The 18,738-nt window shown below is 39.9% G+C and overlaps 2 protein-coding genes across 3 annotated transcripts in view; one reads left to right on the forward strand and one right to left on the reverse strand.

The window, feature by feature from the left end:
* Nucleotides 1-2,456: 2,456 nt before the first annotated feature.
* Nucleotides 2,457-11,445, reverse strand: FKBP14 (FKBP prolyl isomerase 14). Of its 2 annotated transcripts, none has more exons than XM_042471771.1 (5): nucleotides 11,301-11,445; nucleotides 9,887-10,176; nucleotides 8,657-8,808; nucleotides 4,906-5,033; nucleotides 2,457-3,396 (listed from the first exon to the last, which is right to left on the reverse strand). In XM_042471771.1, the coding sequence occupies exons 2-5, from the start codon at nucleotides 10,081-10,083 to the stop codon at nucleotides 3,238-3,240; spliced, it is 636 nt and encodes a 211-aa protein (XP_042327705.1). In that variant the 5' UTR covers nucleotides 10,084-10,176; nucleotides 11,301-11,445; the 3' UTR covers nucleotides 2,457-3,237. The 2 variants fall into 2 exon arrangements, with proteins under 2 accessions (XP_042327705.1, XP_042327704.1); XM_042471770.1 differs by lacking the exon at nucleotides 11,301-11,445 and adding an exon at nucleotides 11,124-11,267.
* Nucleotides 11,446-11,640: 195 nt separating this feature from the next.
* Nucleotides 11,641-18,738, forward strand: part of PLEKHA8 (pleckstrin homology domain containing A8) — a 28,858-nt gene continuing 21,760 nt past the window's right edge. The window contains exons 1-2 of the mRNA XM_042471769.1: nucleotides 11,641-11,824; nucleotides 17,832-17,948. Of these exons, the coding sequence (XP_042327703.1) occupies nucleotides 11,785-11,824; nucleotides 17,832-17,948 (157 nt within the window). The 5' untranslated portion in view covers nucleotides 11,641-11,784. The remainder of the gene's footprint in view (nucleotides 11,825-17,831; nucleotides 17,949-18,738) is intronic.

The following is an 18,738-nucleotide window of genomic DNA, read 5'->3' on the forward strand; positions in this document are numbered from 1 at the left end:
CAGAAATAATCCACTTTGAGACTGCCTTAACTGCCCTGGCTCCATGCTAGAGAATCCTAGGAACTGTGGTTTTGTGAGACATTGAGCCTTCTCTGTCTGATGCCACAATAAGCTACAATTCCCAGGATTCCCTAGCACTGCCCTGAGTGTTAAAGCAGTCTCAAACTGGATTATTTCTGCAGTGTGGTTTGGGACCCTCAGGGTTGCAGGCACTCAACCAGCTATGCCCATCCCTGGGGTATTCAGTCAATAGAATCATATATTAGAATCCCATTCCTGTTGTTGTTGTTGTGTGCCTTCCAAGTCATTTTTGACTTGTGGCAGCCCTAAAGGGAACCTATCTTGGGGTTTCCTTGGCAAGTTTCTTCAGAGGGGGGTTTGCCCTAGCCATCCTCTGAGGCTGAGAGTGTATGACTTGTCCAATGTCACACAGTAGGTTTACATGTCTGAGCAGGCATTCAAACCCTGGTCTCTAGAGTCATAGTCAACCCTAAAACCACTGATTCTACAGACTAACGCAGCTACTGTATATACTCATGTATACGTCTTGAAAGGTTTGTCAAAAAATTGATCCCCAAAACCTGGGTCGACTTATCCATGGGTCAATGTAAGTACTGTACTTTAACTCTTATATATATAAAGGAGCCATCCCCTTTCTCTGAATAGAGTAGTAAAGGCAAGATCTTAGTCCATCCTAGGAGCACCCAAAAGAAGCATGGATCCCATCTACTCTCATCCATCCAGCCTTTAGGATGAGCATAAACAATTACGGCTGCCAGAATTTCCTACCCTCTTTGGCATCGTTTTCTTTTGCATCATGCTTTACATCCTTTGTTACATGCTGCTAAGTTTTACCTTTCACTTCTCCATGGCTCATATCAAAATCCATAATTTTGGCCCCAAAACCTGCCCTCAACTTATACGTGAGGTCAGCTTATAGTTGAGTATATATGGTATATCTTCTCGTTCCTACACTACACTTCTTACACACTCAGTCCCTCCCCATGAAGTATCCCCTGGTTGCTCAGGATGCTCAACCAGTGATTCCCAAACTATGGACTCCAACTCCCAGAAGCCTCAGCCTGCTTGGCCAACAGTCAGCAATTCTGGGAGCTGGAGTCCAAAACATCTGGAGGACCAAAGTTTGGCATCCACTGCGACATCAAGCCTCATTTTACATCTTTTCCAAAGTTGATTTTGTATTGCTTGCAGTTTCCGCCAAAATAGTGATGCTGCCCTCTTGTGTACTGATGACAACTGCTTTGCCTACAGAATGATCCCACAATCTCCTGTTACCCAGGAGACTATTATAACCTGTATTTCATGACCAGTTGTGTATTTTATTCCTATGTTTGGGTGACCTTGGGAAAGTCACTCTCTCTCAGCCTCAGAGGATGGCAAGGGCAAACCCCCTCTGAAGAAACGTGCCAAGAAAAGCCTGTGGTTTATGGTGCCTTAGGATCAATGTAAGGAGTTTATCATGCCAGGGCAGATTTCGACATTAAAGAGAGATTAAAGTGCATTTAAAGTGTCCCACAAATGAAGCAGAAATGGTGAGTAACTGCACGAATGAGTATCACACGCAATTGCGCAAATAAATTGAGATCGGAAATGCATTGTCACTGAAATATCGAAAGTAAAAAGATACGCATTAATACTTCTTTGTGACCACTTTAATGGCGGGTTTTGTGTGACATTGTGTGAAATCATTATAATACCCAGATCACTCCCATTTCGACAGCAGGGTTCCTGTGTAGCGTTCCCCAAGACACAGGAACTATATTCAGCCATTCTAAATACTCCATGCATTGAAGGAGAACAGAGTTAGAGAAACATTTGATCCACTGCATTCCTAAATAGAAACTGGAAGCCTTCTAAAGTCAAATAAGGAGAACTAGATACCAAATTGGGAGTGGGAGGCTGTGGTAACAAAGGGGCCTGTGGCCTTACATAGGAGACATATTTGATTGCAAATGACATATCTTTTTGTTTTGCAAATGGATGCTAAATTCCCAGGACTTTGAGTATCTCCCAATAACTGCAGGGCCAGGAGGAGATGCCAGCCTGCAAGATATACACCTCCATACCATCTGAAATGAGAACAAAAACAGCAAAATGCAGGCCTATGACTAACATCTTCACCACCACCACCACCCCCATGTGGTTTTTAACACCTTGCCTGGTGAAGGAGCCAGTAGAGCTTCAAAAGCTTGCAACATGTATATTGTGCAATTTGGTTGGCTCAATAAAGGTATCGCTGTTTGGCGGATTTTTGATGTTATTGGATTTGCTGTATGGCCAACATGGCTACCCCTGGATGTTTGCAGCACTCTAAATGTTGGACTGTAATTTCTGGAAAGCATAGGATTCCCAGTCCCATTGTAAACTTGCCTTTCAAAATCAATCCAACATGTATTTTGCTGTGCTCAGCAACAGGAGAAAAAGACATGCCCAGCCACAGTTCAGAGACAATTTTAATGTGAAGCTGAGCATCCATTTCCTTAATTACCCCCAACTCCAATAGGAAACACAAGTTAGGAGGTAGGGGAAAGGAACTAGAGGACAGGGCAGCTTAGAATAGACTGAGCTATTTACATATCAAAGCTAAAGTATCAAGAGGATTTGGGTTCAGATTATGAGCAGTTTATTTTTGACTGGGGCAGATTTATTTCCAAAACATTCACCCCACTCCAATTCAGATCACAACCACATTATTGTACTTGTATTCCCTTGTTTCACAGACCACAGTAGCTCTGGGCACTAATTTTAAGCACAAAGTTGCAAATCACGAGTTTCTAGACCAACTGTAAGCTATAAAAATAATGAGGAACCAACTCAGTATACCACTGCAAGTGACTAGAATACTTGTTTTTTGTAGAAATGGACCTAACAGGTAAATATAAACAGCTTATTAAAATACACACAAAGCACAGGGATGGAGTGTAAATTTAAGCACCAACAATCACTGGACATTTTTGTTCTGTTCTTCAAAAATAAATAAAATATTACAATCCAAATACATAACTCAGAGTCTCATCTGAAAATAAGCCTTTTTTAGGATGCTACATTATGTATAAAAACAGTCATATTTGCTTTCAAGAGTTGTCATCATATAAAAAATATGTAGTGTAAATCTTCCCTCGAACTCCAAATTACAAAGGGAAAAAAAATACTGTTTCAGAAGTGTCAGTTTTGTGAGTGATTGCATTCCCGCACTGGGAATTTCTTCAACATACTTCATAGCTCATCATGCTTATAAACAAACTCCCTTGCAGATATAAATCCATCATGATCTTCATCTTCTTTATCAAATATGTCTTCAACCAAAATATCATGGTGACTATCATTGACTGGTGCACCATGCCTTTCAAATTCCTTCTTCAAATATACTCTTACCTATAAAACAAAATAGGAAACACACACTAACATTTTAATAAAGTTGCAACTGACATGCTTTAAGTGAAAAAGGCACAGCCAAAAAAGTCTGTCAGTATACAAGTGGCTCACCTGATCTGTTTCAGAACGTGTCTTAATTTTATCTGAAGTAACAATTCATACTATTCCAAAGGAATTTTCCGGCATATAAGGCGACTGGGCATATAAGACGACCCCCAAGTTGCAGGCCGGCAGCGTCCCTGGCCTCTTATAGGCCGAAGTAAGGGGGTCTCATGCCCACACACGCCGGCTTGAGGGGGCCTCTGTGGAGGCCTGGAAGGCGGATACCACGGCTGGGCTCTCTCTCTCGCCGCCATTGCTGGAAAAGGCGTCAGAGAAGCTGCTCCAGAGCCAATCAGGCCGAAGGAAAGAGCCGGCCCCTTATTCCTCGCCACTGCCACCCGGGATACTCCGCTCCTCCAGTGGCTTCCATGGCTTCAGCAGCTTCTGTGGCGGACTTCTGACACGCCAAGGAAGCTGCTGGAGGAGCAGAGTATCCCGGACAGCGGCGGCGAGGAATAAGGGGCCGGCTCTTTCCCTCGGCCCGACTGGCTCTGGAGCCGCTTCTCCGCTGCCTTTTCCAGCAATGGCGGCGAGAGAGAGCCCGACCGCAGTGCCTGCTGGGACAGGAACCACAAGGACTCCAGAGACAGAGAGGTGTCTGTCTCTGTATTGTTTTAAATGGACTGTTATAAGCACTTATCTTTTTAAACTGAATTTTATTCCTTTAATGAGTAACCTGTTTTAATACTGTAATAATTTAATTCTATTATAATACATCAAATTTTGTATGTTTTTAATTGTACTGCTCTTTTAAATTGTAAGCCAGTCTGAGTCCCAGTTTTGTGAAATAAGCAGGATACAAATAAACAGAATGATGATAACAACAAAAACTAAGCTGCTCACCTCATTCATTAAACTCTTTTGGATATATTCTGGCACACATCAGAAATGGCAAATATGCTCTTCCCTGGCTAGCATCTCAAATTATAGCTCTAATTTTTTTTGACACTCTAAATCATAGAAGATGCAATCATTAATGGCATGCAGCGATTTCTAGAAATAATAGGCCTAATTTAGTGAAAAGCTTATTGAATAGTATGAAAACTTACTAAATAGCTTTTCTGCAATGTTTTCAGTAATAACTGGGGAATGCTCTCCCTTTCCTGGCCATTCAAAAAGACAGACAGTAAATATATATGTAAGTATAAATTACAAATAGGCCCACTTCTGAAATAGCTACTGAACTATTACTCAACTCTTTAACCCCTTGCAACAACCTCTATAGTTTCCTCTGCAGCATCAGAGCTCTGAGCAGCCAAAGGGAAACTGGAATCTTGTTCAGTTCCAATCTAACTCAGTCCACAACATAATAGTGGATATATTATTTGCGAATACTGTTTAAGAGCTAAGTCCTTTTCTCCTGTGAAATACATTAAGCTCAGTTGCAGAATGCATTAGCCTATTCACCTCATCTTTGGACAGCTTCCAGTCATCATTAAGATCCATTTCTTGAAAGGACTCGTGAGACCTTGGTCCATTTCTGATCTCTAAAAGGTCAATATTGAAGATCAAGGTGCTCTCTGGTGGAATTTTTCCTACCAAACATAAACATTGAGACAAGATTAAGAGAATAAGTATATAATAATTGCTGACTGCTTTTCTATTAATCTTATATTGTTACTTAAAGTTATTAAAAGCAGAACAGAAAGCCATATAATTGGATTCTTAGATCTCAATCCCATTGTTAATCCCTCTGAATCAACTGGAAATTGCTAAGCCACTATTTATCTGAGTTTCACTGATTCATAGCAGCTCAGCTCCAGTCAGGAGTAACAACTGGATTTAAGCTGTCGGGTGCAATTTACCTGTAAGTAATTCCCACTGAATGCAATAGGAATTATTGCCAAGAAGGCGTGTATTTTTTTGATAACCCATTCTTTTTCACAGACAGTCCAAGTAGCTAGCCACTTACACGAAACACTGTATGACACACAAACATTAAAATAATAATCCTATGACTGTACATTTAAATTCATAATTCTAAATTAATACAGTAATCATAATTTAGTATGGTTATGATTTGCACTTCTATATGCAATAAATGCAGTCCAATAAAATGAAATGCAGTAAAATCATGTGCAAGACTCAGCAACTAAACAAACAAATGCATCTGAGGAAGCAGGCTGAAGTCTACGAAAGCTCATGCTGCCAATTTCTTTCTTTCAGCTAGTCTCAAAGGTGCTACAAGATCTCTCTACATACTAAACAGGCATTACACTTTCCTTCCCCCCATCCACCAGCTTGTACAACCTGGCATCTAAATTACAACAGACAGGGTCAGGGAGTACCTAAGTGACCAAGATGAAGACCAATAAACAAAGGTGCTACCACTAAGGTGGATGTGTGTTAACACTAAAGTGTTGGCCACACTTATCAGGGCAACACATGCATAGCCTCTCTGGCCAATCTTAATTCCTGCATCTGTTGGTACTCCAACACTTGAGTATCCATTACATAGAGAGGACATGTATGGTTTTCAATATTAGTTTATTACTTGAAGTGCCACACTAAGTAATAAGGTATGGAAGCAGATGCAACATTATATGACATGAAATCCAAACAAGTTAGCACACTTTCCTGTTTATAGATCCACCTTTTTTCAGATGTATACAGATATTCATTTATTTCTGTGATGGTGTTTCCCATGTAACGTTCAAAACAGGCAAAAGCAGACAGTTGTTTGAACTAATTTAGTCTTATAGGCCTGTTACAGACTGACAAAATAAAGCTGCTTCGGGTCTCTTTGGAGGTATGCTGTTTAAATGATGCACGCACCCTAAGAATCCGGAAGCTGCACCAAAGCTGCACTCCAGTGCTTAGGAATGGAGTGTGGTTTTGGCGCGACCTCCGGACTCTTAGGACCCATGCATCATTTAAATAGCATACCTCCAAAGAGACCCAAAGCAGCTTTATTTTGGCAGTCTGTAACAGGCCATAGAAAAGGAAGAAGGTTGCCAGTTCTAACTTTTCCTAGGATCTGGCATGGTACAGAAAGTAGAGATTGGGGACTGATTTTGACTTAAGGGTTTTAATATGTCTTCCATCTAAACTATTAGATTCTGAGACAGTAAGAATATATTTTTCTTCTACCTATGACATACACCTCTTACATTACAAATGTTTTGTCTGGTTCAAGTCAGTTTCCTTTCCACTATTTCACTGACTTGCTAACTAAAGCGGTACCAATAAGCTGTAGAGAACTAGTGCATTGCAACTCAATATGGTAAAATATTCCTAAATATTTTAAAAAATTAAAAAAATATCAAAAGTCTTCTAAAAATATCTAAGCCAGCAAGTATTTGTACACTTACCTAGAAGAAAGCTGCATTAAGAAAAGAAAAAAAAAAAGCTGCATTAAACTGAACAAAGAGGGCCTTATATCCACACAGATCTGTAGAGGTTTGAACAGTAAGGCTGCACTCCTATACACATTCATTTAGGAGTACATCTCACCATATCCAGTAGAATTTGTTTCCAAGTATACAAGTTTGCACATAAGTCCTGTTACTATTGGGCAGTTTCATTTGAAAAGAACAAAAAATGATTTGAAATGGTTTATCTATCAGATTTCTGCAGAACCCATCGACAGAACAGGGGATGCATATTTTCAACATCTTTGATTTTATTTCTATGTATAATGTGACATTGCACAGCTGCTTTTCAGTGTCCATTTCTCTGCCATTACATAGTATCTTTCAGCAAGACATCCAGGGTGCCTCTTGAAGGTTGCATATCTTTCCAAGCTTCCAGATCAACAAAACTAGAAGACTTTGATGTATTTAGCCTGCAGAGATCACAACAAGGCTTTTTCCTCATAATTAACACCTTCCTAGCATCATTCCCATCCCAGCAGGTGAGAATGACTGTTTTCCTGGTTGCAGGACTAAGTGGACAGCCACTCTTCCTTCCCTTAACATCTAACAAATGGTGGGGTATGTTCCTTTATATGTCAGCCTGCAATGCTCCTCCTGACTACTCAATAATTATGCAGCTATGACCCCAGCACTGCAAGTAGGTTCATCTCAAGGTTAGCTCAGGTCAGAAGCTGTTATTTGTTTTCTTCTATACCTAGCTATTTTCCTTTCTCATATTAACTCAACAAACATTTGGGGAATTGGGACTGGAGGGTCTGCGTATATTTTCTGACTAAATCTTGAAGAAATCCTTCTTCCTTCTCAACAGCCTAGATGCTAAGCTAAGGGACTCTAAGTTCCTGGGACTTAAAGTGGCCTTATTAACATCTCAATCTGTTCTTCCCGGCAGCCATGTCCTTTTCTTGGGGATACCAAGGTTTAGTGGTGACCTAGTTTTTGGACAGGTTTTCCCTATTTTAAAAGGCTAAAATGCCTCTCCTTAGACAGTAACAGTTTTAAAATAAAATATACTGGCCTTTTTGGTCCCATACTTCTACCTTTGGCTCTACTTACCATTAGATATATGGCCCCTAAGAAAAAATTCTTAAAATATGGCTGAATAAAAGATTACCCACCCTGATGCTAAGATGCATTCCCAGGTTTATTGAACTGATATTTGAGAAGTCTGAGGAAAGAAGAGCCAGATGACTCAACAGGAGATTTGTAGCTGGAAGCTGCTTCTTTCAAGGTTTGCAGCCCTGGATGTCTCTCCATTTAGCCCTGGGATCCTACCAAATAGCTAGAAACATGCAATGAAGCCTGCCATTAAAGGCAGAAGATGCATACAGGGAACAGTCTGTCACATTATCAAACCAAGCAAAACTGACAGATCTTTTGACTCTTAGTTCTATTGACAACAGTGGAAATAACCTTGTTAAAAGAAACCAAGGGCATGAACAGACAGGTCAAAATAAAGCTGCTTCAGGTCATGCATGCGTCCTAAGAGGCTGGAAGCCACGCCAAAGCCACGCTCCAGTCCTAGGGACTGGAGCACAGCTTTGGTGCAGCTTCTGGGCTCTTAAGATGCGTGTGTCATTTAAACAGCATACCTCCAAAGTGACCCGGCGCAGCTTTATTTTGGCCTGTCTGTTCAGGCCTCAAATGTGTTTAAATCTATCCAGGCAAATATATCTGAAAACACTACATCAGAATCTTGCAAGTTTGAATCATTTTATACTATGACCAAGAAAGGGTAAGTGTTGATTTTTAAATAAAATAACAGTGTTATTATATGGAACTATTACCTTTTCCTTCTTTTCCATAACCCAGAGACGGAGGGACAGTTAACTTGCGTTTTTCCCCGACACACATCTCTGTCAAACCTTTATCCCAGCCGAGGATAACTTCCTTGATACCGAGAGTAAACCATGTAGGCTGGCCATTGTTATGCTTGTAGCTGAAACAAACAGAAAACATATTATTTTGGTACAAAGTACTATACAATGGGAAAGCATCATAAATTAATTTCAGCATCCCCCCTTCAACTATTTGCTGGGGGAACCCTTTGCCCAAAAAGGCGTCTTGTCTTATCTACCTCAGGCATCTGGCAATCCAAAGAGCAACTACAGTCCAAAACATACTCCAGAAATAATTCAGTTCAAGACTGCTTTAACAGCCCTGATTCAGTGCTAGGGAATCCTGGGAATTGTAGTTTATTGTGGTACCAGAGCTCTCTGACAGAGAAGGATAAATGTCTCAGAAAACTACAGTTCCCAAAATTCCCTAGCACTGAGCCAGAGTAATTAAAGTAGTCTCAAACTGGATTATTTCTGCAGTGTGTTTTGCACCTCTTAATGCTCCAGGCAACTGATGATATTGACTGACAGCAAGCTGGAGACAAACATGCACAGGTATTTCATGATGCAATGCACAATAAACATATTTAACACATTACTGCAAAATGTGATGACAGATTTAGAGACCAATTAGAGAAATTTATAGAAATATTTCCAGCATTATTACAGTTGCTAAAAAGAAATGGAGGAAGGGAGATTTTAGCTGGAATTAGCTGAAATGGTGACTGCAACCAGAAGGAGGTGACTGTAGGATTGTTTATGAGATATACTGGGCCCGAACTGACAAGCCAAAATAAAGCTACTTCGGGTCACTTTGGAGGATGCTGTTTAAATGATGTATGCATCTTGAGAGGCCAGAAGTTGCGCCAAAGCTGCACTCCAGACCTTAGGACAAGAGCATAGCTTTGGCGCGGCTTCCTGCCTCTTAGGATGCATGCATCATTTAAACAGCATACCTCCAAAGTGACCCAAAGCAGCTTTATTTTGGCCTGTCTGTATGGGCCCGCTGTTTGCTTTCTAAGGGTCTAAAACCCCTAAAGGCACCAAGTCCCATATGATCTTGGATGCTAAGCAGGAACAGGGGCCTTTCCTAAGAAAACCCTATAAAATTAATGGGGTCTCATTAAGTCAGCAGGCGACTTGAAACCCCAAATGCTTTTTTGTAGGGAGGACACTTACGTGGAATGGAAGAGGGCACCGTCTTTCTCCAGGAAGCCTTCGTAGTGCACCAGCATCATGTCTCCCAGTTTACTCTTCCTCTTGCAGATGAACGGCTTGTGGATCACTTCCATTTTTACTTCTGGTTCAGGAATAAGGGCTCCTATCCCCAAAGTCAGTAGCGCCAAGCAAAGCAGAGTCCAAAAGGCACCTTCCATGATGATGATGATTTTGTTATTGCTTCTTTGAATGAGCCACCTTTTCCTTTACAACTGGTACGCAAAGGGATCTTGCGGCACCTTTGAGACTAACTGAAAGACAGAAAAGTTGATCGCATGAGCTTTGAGAGACTTGAGCTGACTCTTCCTCAGTTTATAATATGCTTTTCAATTTAAAATATGCAGCGGCTCGAAGATCTTATAAAACATGAAATACATCTCTATTTATTAGAAGAAGAAACCCTCTTTATTTGAAGACCACATCTTCAAAGCACCCACATCTAAACATTTGGCAACTAGATAACATGCATACATACACAGCTTTTTTTATTTTATATAAAAATATAAAAATGTGTGTGTGTGTGTGTGTGTATATATATATATATATAATACAAAAATGTATATATATATAATGTATATATATAAATATAAAAATGTATATATATAAATGTATATATATATATGTATACACACACACACACATATATATATACACACAAATCTTTATATATTTATATATAATTTACATATATATATATATGAATTAATCTAAGTATAAATTTATATAAAATATATAAATCTAAAATTATAGAAGGAGAAAATAGCATAAAATTTAAAAAATATTTTAAAAATTAAAATTAAAAAAACTATATATAGATTTAAAAAACTTATACAAAAATTGTAATTAGATATAGATATAAATAAAAAAACTATCTAAAAATTATACATAATTATAGATATAGATAAAAAAGCCTAAATAAAAATGACAGATAATTAGATATAGATACAAAACTTATATAAAAATTGTAGATATAGATATAAATAAAAAGCCTATCTAAAATTGTAGAAAATTATGTATAGATATAGATTAAAAACTTAAATAAAATTGATAAACAGATAGAAAAAATTATATAAAGTTATAGATAATTAGCCATATTAAATATATATATCTCGGGAGTAAGGGCTCCGATCCCCTATATATATATATATATATATATCAATGGGTTTTCCCCCTCTCCGTAGAAATTTCACAGCTGCACCTCTGAAACTGGCTGCGATGCTACAAATGGGGCGGGGAGGCCTCCGCGCAGGCTCGGTCTCCCATCCGCCCGCCGTCCCTCCCTTCCCCCTCCTTAGCCTCGCAGACGTGGCAACACTTCACCCTCAGGATGCGGATATATACACTCTCTCGCGCGCTGTACCACTTTATTACCCACCTCCTTTCTGATTGGCTCAGCGTTCGGCTCGAGGGGCTCCCCCATTGGTCCCCAGCGCTGCTCGTCACAACCGACCCCAAAGCCCGCCCCCCGTTTCAAGAAGCGAAGGCTGCCCTCTGTGAGGTTCCACTTGGGAACCTTTCCACACAATGCGAGCCTCGCCGTCCTGGGTTGAGCCTCAGGGTTCTGATTGGTTCTGAGGTTCTAGCCACGCCCCCCTTACGCAGGGAGGGCTCGTATTCCGGAAGGCGTTTACGCCACCGCTGAGGGCGGGAGGGCGCCGTAGCGGCGATGGGGAATGGAGGGTTACGCTGTTAGCGTAGCGCTGTGTGTCTTGATAAGCGTGTGGGGCTGAGAGGCGGGGAGAGGCGGGTCCAGAGTCCTGCCTGGGTCGGGATGGGGCGGAGGGCGCCATAGAGGCTCTCCGGGGGAGAGGTTCCCCCTGCCCCAAGCAGATCTGGATGGGGGGGCCCTTCTGGTCATCATGGAGGGGGTGCTGTACAAGTGGACCAACTACCTGAGCGGTGAGTCTTCTTGACACGCGTCGGAGCGTTCAGACAGGACACTACTATGCTAGGATATATTGGAGGGAGGGGGGTCGTGTCACAGAGGGCTGATTCTGACGACCTTCGTGGACCCTGTGTGCCACCTTGAGTGCATTTGAACTGTAGACATTAATTAATTAATTAAGTTTTGGTATGTCGCCTTTCTCCCAGAAAAGGACCCAAGGCGGCTCACAAAATTAAATTAAATTTTTTAAAAAAGCACTTTACAATCATGAGCTTCTTTATTTCAGTTAGGTCCAAAACACATTGCAGAAATTAATAATAATAATAATAATAATAATAAATTTATTTATTTATTTGTATCTCGCTTCTCCAGGAGATTGAAGCGGCTAACACTGAAAAAGTCCCCTGAAATACAATAACCGCTTGCTACCCATTGTGTCCCCCAAACCCTTCCATCCACAACAAAATGCAATCAAGTTATTAAGCAATTATTAAAAATTACAGTTATTAAAATTACAATTATTAAAATTACAATTACAATTAATCCCATTTGGAGACTGCTTTAACCGCCCTGGTTCAGTGCTAGAGAATTCTGGGAATTGTAGTTTTGTGAGACATGTAGGTCTAAAAACAAAACACACTGCAGAAATAACCCAGTTTGAGACTGCTTTAACTGCCCTGGCTCAGTGCTAGGGAATCCTGGGAATTGTAGTTTATTGTGGCACCAGAGCTCTCTGACAGGGAAAGCTAAGTGTCTCACAAAACTACAGTTCCCAGGATTCCCTAACACTGAGCCAAGGCAGTTAAAGTGGTCTCAAACTGGATTGTTTCTGCAGTGTGCTTTGGACCTGGAGACTAGAGTTCGAGTCCCAGCTCAGCCATAGAAACCCATTGGGTGACCTTTCACAAGTCGCACTCTCTCAGCTTCAGGGGATGGCAATGGTGAACCCCCTCTGAAGACACTTGCCAAGAAAACCCTGTGATGGATTTGCCTTTGGGTTGCCATAAGCTGGAAACGGAGTTGAAGGCATGCAGCAACACACAAAGCCACCAGGCTTCTTCGACAGAGGAGGCGAAAGGCCTTGTGAAACTATCAATCCCAGAATTCCATAGCCACAGAGCTACAGTGGTGTCAAACTTCATTATTTCTATAGTGTAGATAGACCCCATGAAGGCTGGTAGGGGTGTGATACATCTGTTAGTGTCTCCATAGCTCCCTAACAGAACCTGTGCTTTGCTTGCAGAAGTTCAAAGTTCAGTTCCTGGTATTTCAGATTTAAAAAGTGTTTTCCAGACGGTATCTGCACTGGGAAAATAATCTGGTTTGACTCCACTTTAACTGCTCAGTACTATGGAATCCTGGGAACTGTAGTTTGTTCTGGCGGCAGAGCTCTCTGACAGCAAAGGCTGAACGTTTCACAAAACTACAAATCCTAGACTTCCATAGCATTGAGTCACGTGGCAGTTAAAGTGGTCTCAAACTGGATTATATCTTCAGTGCAGATGCAACCCTAGAGAGGGTGATGTGGAGAAGGAGGAAAATATGCAGCGACGCCTGAAGAGATGCGGAAGGAGATAGTGTCGGATTAAAGATGGAGCCAAAAAGTCTGATCTCTTTTTTTGGAGCTTGGAAAGTTACTTTTTTGGGGACAACAGCTGTCAGGACTGTTGTTGCGGCCCCTAAAGTAACTTTCCTAAGTTCTGAGTAACTGTTACTTTCCTTGCAAGCTGCATCTGCTCTTTAAAAAGAATAAACCCCACAAATAGACATCATGACTTCAGTAAAGCCAGAAAGGCATATAAATTATGTGTGTGGGTGTTGCAGGGTATGTATGGCATGGAGGGGGTCATGGTACTCACTTGCGACATTTATTCATTATCATCATCATCATTATTATTATTATTATTATTATTATTATTAAAATATTCATAAGCCACTCATCCATACAGATATTAACTGAGGAAGTCATGCTTTCAAAGTAATTGAAACTAAAAAGGCTTCGTCTTCACTGAGAAGGGTAACTAGTCTGGAACGACTTCACTCCCACGTTGCATGACACTATTTTGAAATCGACTGAAAGGCCGTGAATTCCTAGAATGTCATACAAATGTACATTTTTTAAAAATAGAATAATTAGGAAACTAAATATTCAAATATATTATCGGAACAAAGAAAAGGATGATAAAAAATATGCTAATTTGAAATTGCTTTAAAAATAAGAAGGCTGGTTGGCTGGCTGTCTTGGAGGTTTTTTGCCCGCATGAAATGATTTAAGTGCTGGGTTGAGCATTGGTATTCAATCGTTTGAAATACGTCTTACGTTTCATGAATTTTACTTATTTGTAAGCTATATACACTGCATTTCATTCAATTTCAAAATAGTGTCATGCAACATGGGAGTGGAGGTCTTCCAGATTAGTTATCCTTGGTCCAAAACACACTGCAATAATAATTCAGTTTGAGACCGTTTTAACCACTTTAACTGTAAGTAAAAGTAAAAAAGGAGAGGAAAATCCAGAAAGTAAAAAGCAGTTGACTTTGCATCTTATTTTCGCATTAATACTCAATGCCCACAACGTTGTGTGAAAATGATCCAACTTTAGCAGGATTTCTGTACGTGTTAATACACAAAGTCATGTGAAAAATTCCCTGTTTTAAATCCCGTTTCTGCATGGGAAAAACCTTGTGTGATAAACCCCCATAGTCTTTTTTTTCTTTATATACTACATGCATGTATATTTGAATCTTGTACAAAGATTTGCACGTTATTGCGCTAAAGGACTCGCAAAGCAAAATACTGTAAATTGCAATGTTTGTCACTCTGCCCGCGATTTTGCTCTGAAAAGTCATGCAAGTCTCATAGTCTTGTTTCTTTATGTACTGCATGCGCATATATTTGAATCTTGTACAAATATACATTGTGCTGGAAATATTTGCACAGCAAACTGTATAAAGAATATATAGGAGAATGGATTCAGTCACACAAGCAAGTGGTCTCTCATGGTCTTCTCTCTTTATCTATGTACTACGTGCGAGTATATTTGGATCTTTTACAAATATACTTTGTTCTGGAAATGTTTACACAGCCAAACTGTATAAAGAGTATTGTAAATGGTGAATGGCTTCAGGAATCCTTGACAGTACAGTTCCGCAGTAAAGAAACAGAGAGGTGTGGCAGTTTCTGTGTCACTGCCTTGTAAAACAAGTAAAGAAAATGTGAATCACAACAAGGCGTTGCTTAATCATGAAACAACATCTCATTTGCTTTCAGCCCAGGACAATATGAAAACAGCGCTTGGGGAAAATTCCTTTTTTTTGGACTACATCTCCAAGAATCACCAGCTTGCATGGCCATTTTGGGAACTATAATACAGAAAAGTAACTTGTACAGGGCCTGTAAATTACATTGACACAAAATGGGTTGTTTTCAGTGCCAGAGTTTATACCTAGATAATATGTGTGCACACTTGTGTTTCATTTTATGTATTACATTTGAAAGCATTATCCTGCATTTCCTTATTAATACAAAATGTTACTGTAGTGTCTCATGACTTTGCATTGCACAAGAGTGCTAGGAATCTATGGCAGCAACAGGGAAGATGTGAGATGGAACAGTGCAAAAAATCATATAGAGTTCAAGAGTTAACACGATGATGGTGGGGAAAAACAGACAACTGGCCTCAAAGGAGTCTTCTTCTGTTAATGCTAAAGTGTTTTCCAAAGGGTTTTCTCCTCTTCTTAGGCTTTTGGCACATTTGTATTTAACAACCATGAGATCTTGAAACTTCCTTATAAAAAAGAGAGAGAAAGATTGAGAGCTAATATACTATGTGCTGGGTCCAGCTTTTATTCTCTGTTGTTGTGTGCCTTCAAGTCGTTTCTGACATATGGCGACCTTATCATAGGGTTTTCTTGGCAAGTTTTGTTCAGAGGAGGTTTGCCATTGCCTTTCCCTGAGGCTGTGAGAGTGTGACTTGCACAAGGTCTTCCAGTGGGTTTCATGGCTGAACTGGGAATTGAACCCTGATCGCCAGCGACCTACTCCAATCATCAAACCACTGCACCACGCTGGCTACTCGTATCTATCTCTCCATCTATATACATGTATACATATTATTAGTGTTTGTACAGTATTTCTGTATTATATTTATATGTACAAGGGCCCACACACACATAAGTGTTGTTTCTTATCTTTCATGAAGCTTCGACACAAAAAAATTGCATTCATTTGGTTTCTGCGGATTTGACTTGAACAATAAACCCAAATGTTGAGTTGAATTTGAATTTATGCACACTTAGAACAGGCCTATTGAAATGAATGGATCATCAGTTAGTTATGGTTAATTTAACACTCACTGGTGTAAATGGCTGTATTTTAAGTGACTAAATCTGAATGCCACTCATTATTGGCACTTAGTAATCATTAATACTGAAAGCATCCTTTCAGTAGAACTGTTAAAACTGAAATCAATGAAAGGGATGTATTTTTCATAATTGAAAGAAATCATGGTGATTCAAAAATATCCTTTTGGTTCTATTGAGGCTAGTAAGGCAAGAACTCAAGCCTTCCTTCTCTCAAACTTTTGAACCCAGTTTTTTAAACACCAACTTTTAAAATCTCCTTTCATAAAATCATTTATGCAGTTCAGTAGCCTTGCTGCATAGATAGCTCAGATTAAATCTTGAGGCATTAGCATAATATGGCTTTGGGATTAACCCAGTTCCAAGGAAAGTTTTCATGTACTAATTTGGAAGTTAATCTGTATGGAGTTGTCAGATAATATTAAATTAGAAGGATATAATATGGTACAGTTTATATGAGGAAAAGGTATAGGGTCAGTAATTGAAAATACTGATATGCAGAATCTACTATGATTTATGAACACTGAATGCCATCCTAATTGGAGGATGATAAAAACTGTTCTTCCAGGATATATGGAGGGTACCAAGTGGGGCAAATCTGCTACATTTTCACTCAGTTCTAGTACACTGATAATAAATCCTCTTTCTGTCTTAGCATTCTAGAGCTGTACTGAATTATTAATAAAGATTGTTTTGTTCCATCCTTATTATCTGAAGAATATTGGGAATATAAGAATATGGGGATATTGGATCCCTTTGTGGGAGAAAGGTGGGATATAAACCCTTGACCTATAGAAATAAAGAATATACGGATGCTTCATTTGTCTCTCTTTCTCTCTCTTTTTCTGGGCTGCAAAATAATTGTAATGGCACCTTGAAATGGTAACGTAGATGTGATCTGCTGGTTTGTCAAATTTGTGGTTCATATCAGAAAATGGCATATTGGTGGTGGGTGGATGGGTACAGCAGTTCTACAGCTACAGTATGGAAAAAAAGCATTGTTAGGATTATTTATGATCAAAACCATCTTGACAGTGAATTAGAGGCATATCAGAATTGAAGGGATATGTGTTATTTTGGGGTAGAAAAAAGGGCAGCTTTTCTGCCACAGTGCCAGCTTTTTGGTGTCCGTGAACACTGCACCACAACACTGTCCGCTGTCTGGTCAGGCAGGCAGCATGACGCCAGCTTGGGGGTGGTGTCGGGATGTGTGTCATCTAAATGCTAGGCCCCATGCTGCCCCCAAACCAACATATTATTCCGGTGTGTTTAGGCTCAAAGTTCATTTTCACAACAACTCTCTTCAGGCTGTATCTCCCAAGTCTTAGGCTCACACTCTAAGCCTGTGATGGCGAACCTATGGCATGTGACGCCATTTCACTGGGCAGAGGCCAGGGACAAAGAGGAACGCGCATGCCCATTCCTCCTCCTCCTCATCTATTTCATTTTCTCTCATTCCCCATTCTGCCATGAAGGTCATGATCCTCCTCTTCCATGTGAATTTGTGTTTTACATACGTCTCTCTAGAATTCTTATGACTAGATTGTGGAGGTGCTAAGATGTACCATATTTTGCCTTTAACAGGATTGTATTGATTTACTGTTTGTAAATAGTTAAATTCATGTGTATGTCTTACAGCTGTGTTCTATTTCTCCCCAGGCTGGCAGCCTCGATGGTTCCTTCTTGCTGGAGGCGTGTTATCCTATTATGACTCAAGGGAAGATGCTTGGAAAGGCTGTAAAGGAAGTATCCAAATGGCAGTATGTGAAATTCAAGGTAACTGAAAGAGTCAAGAACTTGCAATGTCACTTTTCTTTCTTTGTAGAGTACAAACTTGAAAAGTTCCATTTTAAAATATTTGTTTATTTTATTTTAGGTATTACAATAATATGTTCTCATTACCCATAACGTTTTAAAAGTATTGCATTGTTGTTGCTCATTAGAATGTTTTAAAAGTAACTCTTTGCATTACTGGCGTGGGTGAAATAATTGACACAATAGTCGTCTTCACATGTCCATCCAGCTTCTTAAACCATAGTTTAGAGTGAGTACAGTGAGCAGGCATTCCTCCCCAACTCCTTCCCTCTCCTTGTCTCCTTTGGCTTTTTCAAGGAGATCCTGGCTTGTATTAAACCAGACTTTCCATAATATCTCAATTTAGGATTAACATATTTTAACAAAGATAGGTGGCATAGCATCCTGGTTTGTTCAGTGACAAATCACAATTCTCTTGTTTGTACTTAATAGGGAAGTTTGGGCCCAAACAGACAGGCCAAAATAAAGCTGCTTTGAGTCACTTTGGAGGTATGCTGTTTAAATGCTGCATGCATCCTAAGAGGCTGAAAGCCACACTAAAGCCATGCTACAGTCCTTAGGATTAGAGCACAGCCTTGGTGCAGCTTCTGGCCTCTTAAGATGCATGTGTCATTTAAACAGCATACCTGTTCGAGCCCTTTATCATATGCAAGCCAGGGCCTTTTTGGATAAGTTTTTGGATAAGGATAAGTCAAGCGTAGAGTGCATCAACACAGTGCTTGTCTACATGGTTAGTAAAATATGGTTTATG

Source organism: Sceloporus undulatus, chromosome 6 (assembly GCF_019175285.1).
Source record: "Sceloporus undulatus isolate JIND9_A2432 ecotype Alabama chromosome 6, SceUnd_v1.1, whole genome shotgun sequence".
In the NCBI taxonomy this organism is placed as follows: Eukaryota; Metazoa; Chordata; class Lepidosauria; order Squamata; family Phrynosomatidae; genus Sceloporus; species Sceloporus undulatus.